At 41.3% G+C, this 10,289-nt stretch overlaps 1 protein-coding gene across 1 annotated transcript; it reads right to left on the bottom strand.

The window, feature by feature from the left end:
* Positions 1 to 7,845: 7,845 nt before the first annotated feature.
* Positions 7,846 to 9,198, bottom strand: LOC108359710 (uncharacterized). The gene is made up of 2 exons (XM_017611681.1): positions 8,754 to 9,198; positions 7,846 to 8,609 (listed from the first exon to the last, which is right to left on the bottom strand). Exons 1-2 carry the CDS (start codon positions 9,196 to 9,198, stop codon positions 7,846 to 7,848), a joined length of 1,209 nt encoding a protein of 402 aa, XP_017467170.1.
* Positions 9,199 to 10,289: the final 1,091 nt, after the last annotated feature.

Genomic DNA, 10,289 nt, shown 5'->3' with positions numbered 1-10,289 from the left:
TGTTCTTATTTTTGTGCTGTGCTGGCTTATTAAAAAGAGAGAAGAGAATAGAGAGAAATATGTATGTGGTTTGTTGGAGCTCTCTAAATACAAACGCGTGAAAGGCAAACGGTCTAGCAATGCGTGATATTGTTGATTAACATGCTTATTATTAAAATTTCAATTTAAAAATACCACTGTGTCCTACTATGGTAGAAACATGTCTTTTTAAAACTTGAATCATAGAAGTCGACCCAGTACATCGGCTGTTTTGCTCTCACGTTTTTTTGGGTTTTAATTTTCTATATAGTATAGATAAATCGATATACTGAAAAAGGGCACAGACATGCTGCAACAGAATGCAACTATAACGTCCAAGGTATATGTAAATGAAAAAAAGGCGATGTCGGTGCCACGACTGGAATTGTTAGCTGCTGTATTGCGTGTTCGACTAATGATGCGATTTTAAGCGATCCTGACGTACAGCCTCAAGAAGTAAAGTTTTGGTCTGATTTGAAAACTGTTATTAGTTGGACCAGATCAGATAGCCGTTGTTATAAACAAAGAATGTATGATTGAAAGACGCACGAAGTATGTATTTGTGATGAATCTTGACTCATCTGTAATACAATTTGAAAGATTCTCGGACTTCTACAAGCTGCTTAGGGTAATTAGCTGGGTTAGACATGCCATATTTAAATTCAAAACCATAAGAACCAGGCAACTAAATTTTCGACCTTACATTTAATAATGCACGTTTTTCGACGAAATGCGTACCTTAAATAATAAGGAGTCTGTACCAACTATTGACGATGAATGAGTGCTGAGACTTTGAGATAGTATCGATAACGCTGATTGCGTGACATTATATACGAAAGACCTACTATTATTCCTCCTAAGCATCAATTATCCAGACTTGTTGTACAGAATTATCACAGGATGTATAAATATCAGATTTATGAGGCAATCGTGTGTGCCATTCGAAGAAAATTTTGGATAACAAATATACACCAGTTAGTAAATTAAGCTAAACAAAATTGTCAAGTATGTAAAAATAGAGCAGCAGAACCTAAACCGCCTCTTATGGAGTGGATTTTTTCAGACCATATTTGGTAGCAGTTCGTCGTCGTCAACAAAAAAGATAGGGCTGCCTTTTTACATGCCTAACCGTAAGAGCGATCCATTTGGAGATAGCGAAGGATCTGTCAGCTGACGCACTCATATAGTGTTTGAGAAATGTCATGAATCGACGAGGTGTTCCTTTGAGAATGCGCAACAATATAGGCACAAACTTTGTGGGTNACTAAGTAGAATTCTCCTTTCTGTGTTGTCGGAAAAGAGGGCGGAAGTATTTTTGCGCAGAACTTCTTCCTGCGTAGGTGGGCTCCGGCCGCGCTAAGGGGTTATAATCTTTACTAAGTAGAATTCTCCTCTATCTATTGCCGGAAAAGAAGAGCGGAAGTATTTTTGAGCAGAAATTCTTNAATATTTGGTATTGGTAGAGAGAAGGTTGGTCCATGAAAGTGTTAAGCGAGGTGTTGAGTGGATATTCAACTCACCAGGGAATCCATCCTCAGATAGTGCATGGGAGCGAATGGTGCGCATTATAAAGAAAGTACCGCAAGTGGAGACATTGCAGAGCATTTTAATTGAAGCTGAAAACTTAATTAACTCCCGTCCATTGACTTATTGACTTATTTGCCGCTATAGACGAAAATATTTGACTAAAGAAGCAGGCAAATTAAGCAGAATTTCTGGAAAAAATCGGTGTTGGAATATCTTCCTACACTTACGCGACGAAGTAAATGGTGCAAACGTGAAAACCCTATTTGAGTTGGCGATGTTGTACTGGTCTCTGACGAGAACGAAACGAGTGGCGAATGGAAGCGAGGTATTATAAAACATGAGATATGGAGTGCAATGGGGTATAGTCGTTGCGCTGGGTATGCAGTTACAGTCGCACGACTATACTCAATAGCGAATCCTGCGTCCTCGTTCGCGCACTCTGGGCAACGTGAGCAACTCATATGCGAGATGCGGTAACAAATCCGAGTGGAACCTTGGGTCACGGCAGAAAGAGAGGGAGCTTCGGTGGGGCCACTCCGACTTATTCGGTTTAAGGGCTCACTGAAGTCTGCAGCGTCTGTTCACCAGTAGGTGCGGCTGCAACCGGGTGTCTGCTTGGAGCAAGCGGCTCGCTATATAAACGTGTATTTGGTTGCGAAACCACCCTAGTCCCAGCAATGGGTTGTGCGCTGGGTTTGGGACCCGCCACGTAAAAACCACTTCCAGTGAAGAAGCAAGATTAGAGCCCATACTTAGTAGAATTCTCCATTCTGTGTTGCCGGAAAAGACGGGCGGAAGTATATTTGCGCAAAACTTCTTTCTGCGTAGGCGGCTTAGGCGCTTAGGGGTTATAACCCTTACTAAGTAGAATTCTTCTTTCTGTGTTGCCGGAAAAGTGGGGGGGGGAATTATTTTTTGCGCAGAACTTCCTTTTGCGTGTGCGGCTTTCGGCCGCGCTTAGGGGTTATAACCCTTACGAATCAGAATTCTCCACCCTCTATTGCCGGAAAAGAAGAGCGGAAAGTTTTTTTGCGCAGAAGTTCATCCTGCGTAGGTGAGCTTCGGCCGCGCTTAGGGATTATAACGGGTGATTTTTTAAGAGCTTGATAACTTTTTTTTAAAAAAAAACGCATAAAATTTGCAAAATCTCATCGGTTCTTTATTTGAAACGTTAGATTGGTCCATGACATTTACTTTTTGAAGATAATTTCATTTAAATGTTGACCGCGGCTGCGTCTTAGGTGGTCCATTCGGAAAGTCCAATTTTGGGCAACTTTTTCGAGCATTTCGGCCGGAATAGCCCGAATTTCTTCGGAAATGTTGTCTTCCAAAGCTGGAATAGTTGCTGGCTTATTTCTGTAGACTTTAGACTTGACGTAGCCCCACAAAAAATAGTCTAAAGGCGTCAAATCGCATGATCTTGGTGGCCAACTTACCGGTCCATNCCGGCCGCGCTAAGGGGTTATAATCTTTACTAAGTAGAATTCTCCTCTATCTATTGCCGGAAAAGAAGAGCGGAAGTATTTTTGAGCAGAAATTCTTCCTGCGTAGGTGGGCTTTGGCCGCGCTTAGGGATTATAATCCTTACTAAGTAGAATTCTCCTTTCTGTGTTGTCAGAAAAGGGGGCGGAAATATTTTTGCGCAGAACTTCTTCCTGCGTAGGTGGGCTTCGGCCGCGCTTAGGGATTATAATCCTTACTAAGTAGAATTCTCCTTTCTGTGTTGTCAGAAAAGGGGGCGGAAATATTTTTGCGCAGAACTTCTTCCTGCGTAGGTGGGCTTCGGCCGCGCTTAGGGATTATAATCCTTACTAAGTAGAATTCTCCTTTCTGTGTTGTCAGAAAAGGGGGCGGAAATATTTTTGCGCAGAACTTCTTCCTGCGTAGGTGGGCTTCGGCCGCGCTTAGGGATTATAATCCTTACTAAGTAGAATTCTCCTTTCTGTGTTGTCAGAAAAGGGGGCGGAAATATTTTTGCGCAGAACTTCTTCCTGCGTAGGTGGGCTTCGGCCGCGCTTAGGGATTATAATCCTTACTAAGTAGAATTCTCCTTTCTGTGTTGTCAGAAAAGGGGGCGGAAATATTTTTGCGCAGAACTTCTTCCTGCGTAGGTGGGCTTCGGCCGCGCTTAGGGATTATAATCCTTACTGAGTAGAATTCTCCTTCCTGTATTGCTGGAAAAGAAGAGCGAAAGTATTTTGGCGCAGAACTTCTTTTTGCGTAGACGCCTTCGGCCGCGCTTAGGGGATATAACATTTACGAAGTAGAATTCTCCTTTCTGTGTCGCCGGAAAAGAGGGGCGGAAGTATGTTTGCGCAAAATTTCTTTCTGCGGAGGCGGCGTTCGGCCGCGCGTAGAGGTTATAACCCTTACTAAGTATAATTCTCTTTTCTGTGTTGCCGGAAAGCGCAGAACTTATTTTTGTGTAGGCGGCCTTCGGCCGCGCTTAGGGGTTATAACCCTTACTAAGTAGAATTCTCCTTTCTGTGTTGCCGGAAAAGTGGGAGGGGGGGGGGGAATTATTTTTTGCGCAGAAATTCTTTTTGCGTGGGCGGCTTTCGGCCGCGCTTAGGGGTTATAACCCTTAGTAAGTAGAATTCTCCTTTCTGTGTTGTCGGAAAAGGGGGCGGAATTATTTTGGCGCAGAACTTCTTCCTGCGTAGGTGGGCTTCGGCCGCGCTTAGGGATTATAATCCTTACTAAGTAGAATTCTTCTTTCTGTAGAAAGAGTGGAAGTATTTTGGCGCAGAACTTCTTTTTGCCTAGACGCCTTCGGCCGCGCTTAGGGGATATAACCTTTACGAAGTTCAATTCTACTTTCTGTGTCGCCGGAAAAGAGGGGCGGAAGTATGTTTGCGCAAAACTTTCTTCTGCGTAGGCGGCCTTCGGCCGCGCGTTGGGGTTATAACTCTTACTAAGTATAATTCTACTTTCTGTGTTGCCGGAAATGGGGGCTAAAGTATATTGCGCAGAACTTCATTTTGCGTAGGCGGCCTTTGATGCTAGGGATTATAACCCTTATTAAATAGAAGTAATTCTTATTAGAAAAAGACTGAATTATCCATATGCACACTTTCATTTGAAAACAGAAATTATGCATTTATAGCCTTTTCAGTTAAAATGAAACGTTTTATTTAATTTGAAAAACGTTTCACTTAATTTGAAAATGGTTTCATTTAAACAGAAAATGCTATAAAAAACCGAAATATTGCACGCATGCACAATTTTTGTTGAAAACCGAAATAATGCCTATGTGAAAAACGAAGTCATGCACAGTTGCGGTTGAAACCGAAATAATCAGTGCTATCACAGAATCCATCGTAGCTTCGATTTTCGTGAAATCTACGAAAGTGCTATCACAGAATCCGAATGGCTACGAACGTAAATTCGAAATTCGTGGAGAGCCTTCATTGAATCCGTTCGTAATGAAGATTCGTACATATACTCTACGACGAGATTATGCTGTCAGAGCAAAATACAAAATACACGCATTCATCTGCTAGACGCTATTTAATGAATTAATATTTTGTATGAATCGAGGAAATAATAGTTTAGCAACAATTTATTAGGAAATAAACCTAATTACTTTAATATCATAAAAATTTATTAAAAAAAAAAATATTTTTCTATTTCAAATAATAAAATCTAAGCTAAAAACAAACTAAAAAAATATTTATTAAAAAAATAAACAAAAATTAAATAAAACAAGTAAGAAAGTTTAAGTTCGGGCGGAGCCGAACATTAAATACCCGGCGCAAATATTAAATATATGTTTTCCACCTTCCCGAAAGCTACCGCTACATCGTAATCCGGGGTTCATCAATTATGAGTAAACCAGCGTCCTTAAATTTCGAAATATTGAAGTTTCAAGCATTTTTAAAATTTACCGTTATATGAAAAGCGGTAATTTTAGTCCGATTTCAATAATTTTCAACGTTTTGCTTATATTTGGCAAGCATAATAATCATACCGAGTTTGGTACAAATTGGTTGCACGGTTACCGAGATACATATATGTGATCATAAGTGGGCGGTGCCACGCCCATTTTCCAAAATTTTATCATAAACGTATTTCTCGGTAAAGAATTGCTGCAAGCATCAATTTAGAATAAATTAGCTTTAATATTTACTGCTTTNCTCGAAGTCGGCTCTCTCAATTGGCAGTTTAGTGCTTTGCACACTCGGCCATTGCGCCTGATGGGGCAGCGTGAGCAAAATGACATACATAAATGTCTGTTGTTTCCTTTGCACTAACTGATTTCGAATCAGCATTCGAAGCTGGCAACGATATTTTCGAGTTCACTCGGATTCAGTGATAGCAATTTTTTCGTATTCGTAGCGGGCATTTGAATTCGTAGATTTCCTACGATGGATTCCGTGATAGCCCTGAATGTCTAGATGCACAGTTTCCATATGCGCAATTTCGGTGCCCTTTTCTTTCCCCACACTACAAAGAGGATACATAAACTGAAGGAAATTCAGAACTACAACCCTTGTGGAAACATGTGCAGTATTGCCAGCTATGAGTTGTTTTTTGAAGATAGCTGAACGAAGGAAAATAAAGTGGAAAGGAATTAAAAAACACTCATGAAGTGCTTATTTACAGAAAATTATTTGTTTTCACATATTTTGGATGAAACGGTGGATTCTATTGCATTTGCAATTATAGCAGTGGAGTAAGAGCGCGCTATGGGAATGATTTCACAAAGATATGCGGTGCAGTCGGGCATAGTAACCATGGGCGCGTCTATGTCAGCTTCTGGCTAAATTGTTGAACCACAAGCCAGAACTGCTCCTATGCCTGAAGACCTGGTTCTCAATCCAGTTAATGCAATAACAGCTTCTTCCAAGCCATTGAAGACATGCACTTTGTTAAGTCTACCACCTGTTGCACTTGCTTCTGCCTTCGGCCGCTCTTAGGGATTATAACCCTTACTAAGTAGAATTCTCCTTTATGTGTTGCCGGAGAATAGGGGCTTCCGCATCTCAAAGATATTCAACACTTCTTGTGCACATCACTCCGGCTACGCCATCTACAGTATTTTTGCGCAGAACCCAAGTCGAAGTTTGCAAAAAAGTGCATAGTGCTAACCGAATTTATTATAAGATAGTGCTCGGAAATTTGAAACATTTATTTTAAGTTTTTGGATTCGGGTTATACGTTTGGACACAACAACCGAAAATCATTNTAGGGGCTTCCGCATCTCAAAGATATTCAACACTTCTTGTGCACATCACTCCGGCTACGCCATCTACAGTATTTTTGCGCAGAACCCAAGTCGAAGTTTGCAAAAAAGTGCATAGTGCTAACCGAATTTATTATAAGATAGTGCTCGGAAATTTGAAACATTTATTTTAAGTTTTTGGATTCGGGTTATACGTTTGGACACAACAACCGAAAATCATTGTACAATTAACTAAAACGGACCCAAGTTTCTTGATAAGGGGCAACAAAGATTCTGTTTTACTCGTTTATATAAAGCAGTGGATAAAAATATACGTATATGCGAAGGGCAAATTTATCTGTTTAAATGAACACCACTAATATTTCCTGCAAACACACATCGATTCACGTCTTTTATCTCGTCTCCGGCACAGAATTGTTTTCGTACAAAATTACGCAAAAAAGCTTACTCGTTCGTTTTTAGGCATGCCATTGTTACGAATTTCGAAAGTTCGAAAATACGATTCGGATTGCAGCATACTATTTCTACGATTCGTAGCAAAATCCGAATACGAAAGAGTTGCAGAATAGGGGTTGTTGCGTGCGATAGCAATTTTTGTAGTATGCGAATAATGCGCTATACTTTTAAAATTTTGTGTATTTCTGCGTCTTTTCTGCTGTGCTGTACAACTTCAAATTTCTTCACTTTTTCTACGACATGGCGTGATATTGAATTTGATGAGGACCGTTAGGCTGTATTCCTGTGTAAATCAAAGTGTACATGATGTGTGTGTATTTAAATATATGCATTATACAATGGCCCGTAGTCATAGTCAAAATAAAGTCGACTTTAAAGTTAGTTGCAGCTTTTTTGACAGATGTCCCATTGAAAATTATGTCAAAAAGCTGCAACTAACTTTAAAGTCGACTTTATTTTGACTATGACTACGGGCCATTATCTTTTACATACATATGCTTAACAGTACAAAACAGAAAAGAGATGTCATTATTTTTGAGCACAGCAGAAATGCTAATTTAACATACATAAGTAACATAATAATATAGGAACTACACTACTCAGCTTTACTTATCGGCGGCAATATCCCCTGGCCCGTAAATGAGTCCGGCTTGACGAGTTTACTCCCAGAAGAGCCGACGTGCGATCTTGGTAGCTGGGCGGTGTAGTATTTCTGAAGTAGTTTTAACTTCCGCGCTGCGGACCTGTCCGCCTTTGGCTATCACAATGCGGATCACCTTACCTCTCGGCCAACAATTCCTTGGTAAATTTTCGTCGACAATGACGACAATATCTCCAACACGTATCGGCGGTACTTTATCAAACCATTTGCTACGTCTAGAGATGATGGGTACGTACTCTTTAACCCATCTGTGCCAGAATCTGTCAGCGAACTTCTGGTTCTGGTACCAACGTTTCCTTAGGGCTAAGTCATCGGTACACGTGGGCTTGAAGCCGTCCGGCGAACCCAGCAGAAGGTGATTTGGCGTAAGAGCATCGTCGTCGTCTGACTCGAGTGAAACGAAAGTTAAGGGGCGCGCATTTATGATGTATTCTACTTCGCATAAGCTACTTTTGAGGCTTTCGTCGTTGAAGTTTGCATACGGCATAATATTGTACAAAACGGATTTGACAGACCGCACGAGCCGTTCCCAAGCCCCTCCCATATGAGGCGCTGCTGGCGGAATGAACTTCCAGCTGATCTGGTCGAATGTTGACATAAGTAGTGAAAAATCGATCTCTTTCATCTCCGCGCATGTGATCTTTTTCGCAGCTTTGAAATTTGTGCCGTTATCGGTGAAGATATGTCGTGGGTAGCCACGACGAGCTATAAAATTTCTGATCGACATAACGCAAGAACTTGTATCTAGGCTGTGCACAATTTCTATATGAATAGCGCGCAGTGTTAGACAGGTGAATAAAACACCCCACTGTCTTTCCCGCCTTCTCCCAACGTTCACCAAGAGTGGACCAAAGAAATTGATTCCGACGAAAGTAAAAGGCCTTTCAAAGGCTGCAAGCCTCGCACCTGGCAATACTGCCATTTGTGGCACATTTCGTTTAGCGGTGTAATTTTTACACTGCTGACAAGATTTGCGGACCTTTCTATACAAGACTCGAAGTCGAGGTATGTAATACTGTGCGCTTACTGTATTGATGATAGCTTCGTGCATGTGGTGATGAAATTTTTCATGTATCGAGCGTACGATTAAAAATGTAACATGGTGTGAATTTGGTAGCACAATAATGTCCGCGCGACTGTTAAGGTGCTCTGCGCGACTTTTGCTCTTAATTACTCCGCTCTTGTCTAAGTATACATTCAATGAGCCAAGCTGGCTATGCTTGCGCGGCGCTTTACCGAGGCTCAAGAGGTTTACTTCTTCGCGACATACGCTGTACTGGGCATATTTGATTATGATTATTTGAGCCCGTTTAATCATTTGAAAATCGATGGCGTTATTAAACTTTTGCATTTTAGTCGCTGCAAGCAGTTTATTCATATACAGCAAAAACGTCGCAACTGCTCTATATAAGCATTTCCAATCCGAGAAATATTCCGTGTCCAGCGATAATTTGAATTACCCTGTCTATTTGCAGCACGTAACGCTTTAGTTCGACTTGGTCGATTTCGTCGCTTTTGAACTCTTCGCAATGAGGCCACTCATTTAATTGAGATAGTAAAAACTGTGGACCAGAAAACCACATCGTGTAGTAAGGATGAACTGAACTTTTCGTGGCTAGGTCGGCCGGGTTCTCTTTCGAAGGTACCCAATCCCATTGGGATACGTTTGTGCACTCTAAAATTTCTCCGACTCGGTGCATAACATACCGTTTGAAGTTCTTCGGGTCCATTCGCAACCACCTTAGAACCGTCTTCGAGTCCGTCTAAAAATAGTGTTACGTTATGGGTATACGTTGAACATTAAGTACTGCACCTGCTAGACTTACTCCTATGAGCGCGGCCTGAAGCTCTAGTCTAGGTATAGACAATGGCTTTAGAGGCGAGACCTTTGATTTCGCGGCAACGAGTGCAACGGAGATGCCATTGGTATGCTCAACACGCAATTAGTACACAGCTGAATATGCGTTTTCGCCAGCATCCACAAACATGTGAAGTTGAACCTCCTTCGCATGTTGTAGAAACTCTGAACAGCAGCGAGGAATTTTCGCTGTCAGTATAACTTCAATATTTGGCTTCCCGTGGCACCATTTTGCATATAAATCTTTGCTTAGGGGTTCATCCCATCCAATATCAGATCGCCAAATATCTTGGAGAAGGATTTTAAACCCTATAGTGAAGCAACTTATAAGTCCGAGCGGGTCAAAAATTGACATGACTACTTGAAGTATCTCTCTTTTTGTCGGTACAATCGGGTTGTTTACGACATCTCGGCGCAATCGCATAAATCTGCAAATAAATCTAAACGAATCGTTAGCTGAATCCCAAAACATACCTAATATTTTGGCGGCAGATTCCCAGTCTTTTGGGCCTTGAATTTCTGCCGCATTTCCACATAGTTGTTCGAGGATGAACTTGGAGTTGGAGGTCCAGCTATGTATGTTA

The sequence above is a fragment of the Rhagoletis zephyria genome, unplaced genomic scaffold, assembly GCF_001687245.7.
Source record: "Rhagoletis zephyria isolate East Lansing unplaced genomic scaffold, Rhagoletis_zephyria_1.1 Rzeph_scaffold_00442, whole genome shotgun sequence".
Lineage (NCBI taxonomy): Eukaryota > Metazoa > Arthropoda > Insecta > Diptera > Tephritidae > Rhagoletis > Rhagoletis zephyria.
The sequence above is the reverse complement of the archived record's forward strand: the minus strand, read 5'-3'. Positions and strand labels throughout refer to the sequence as shown.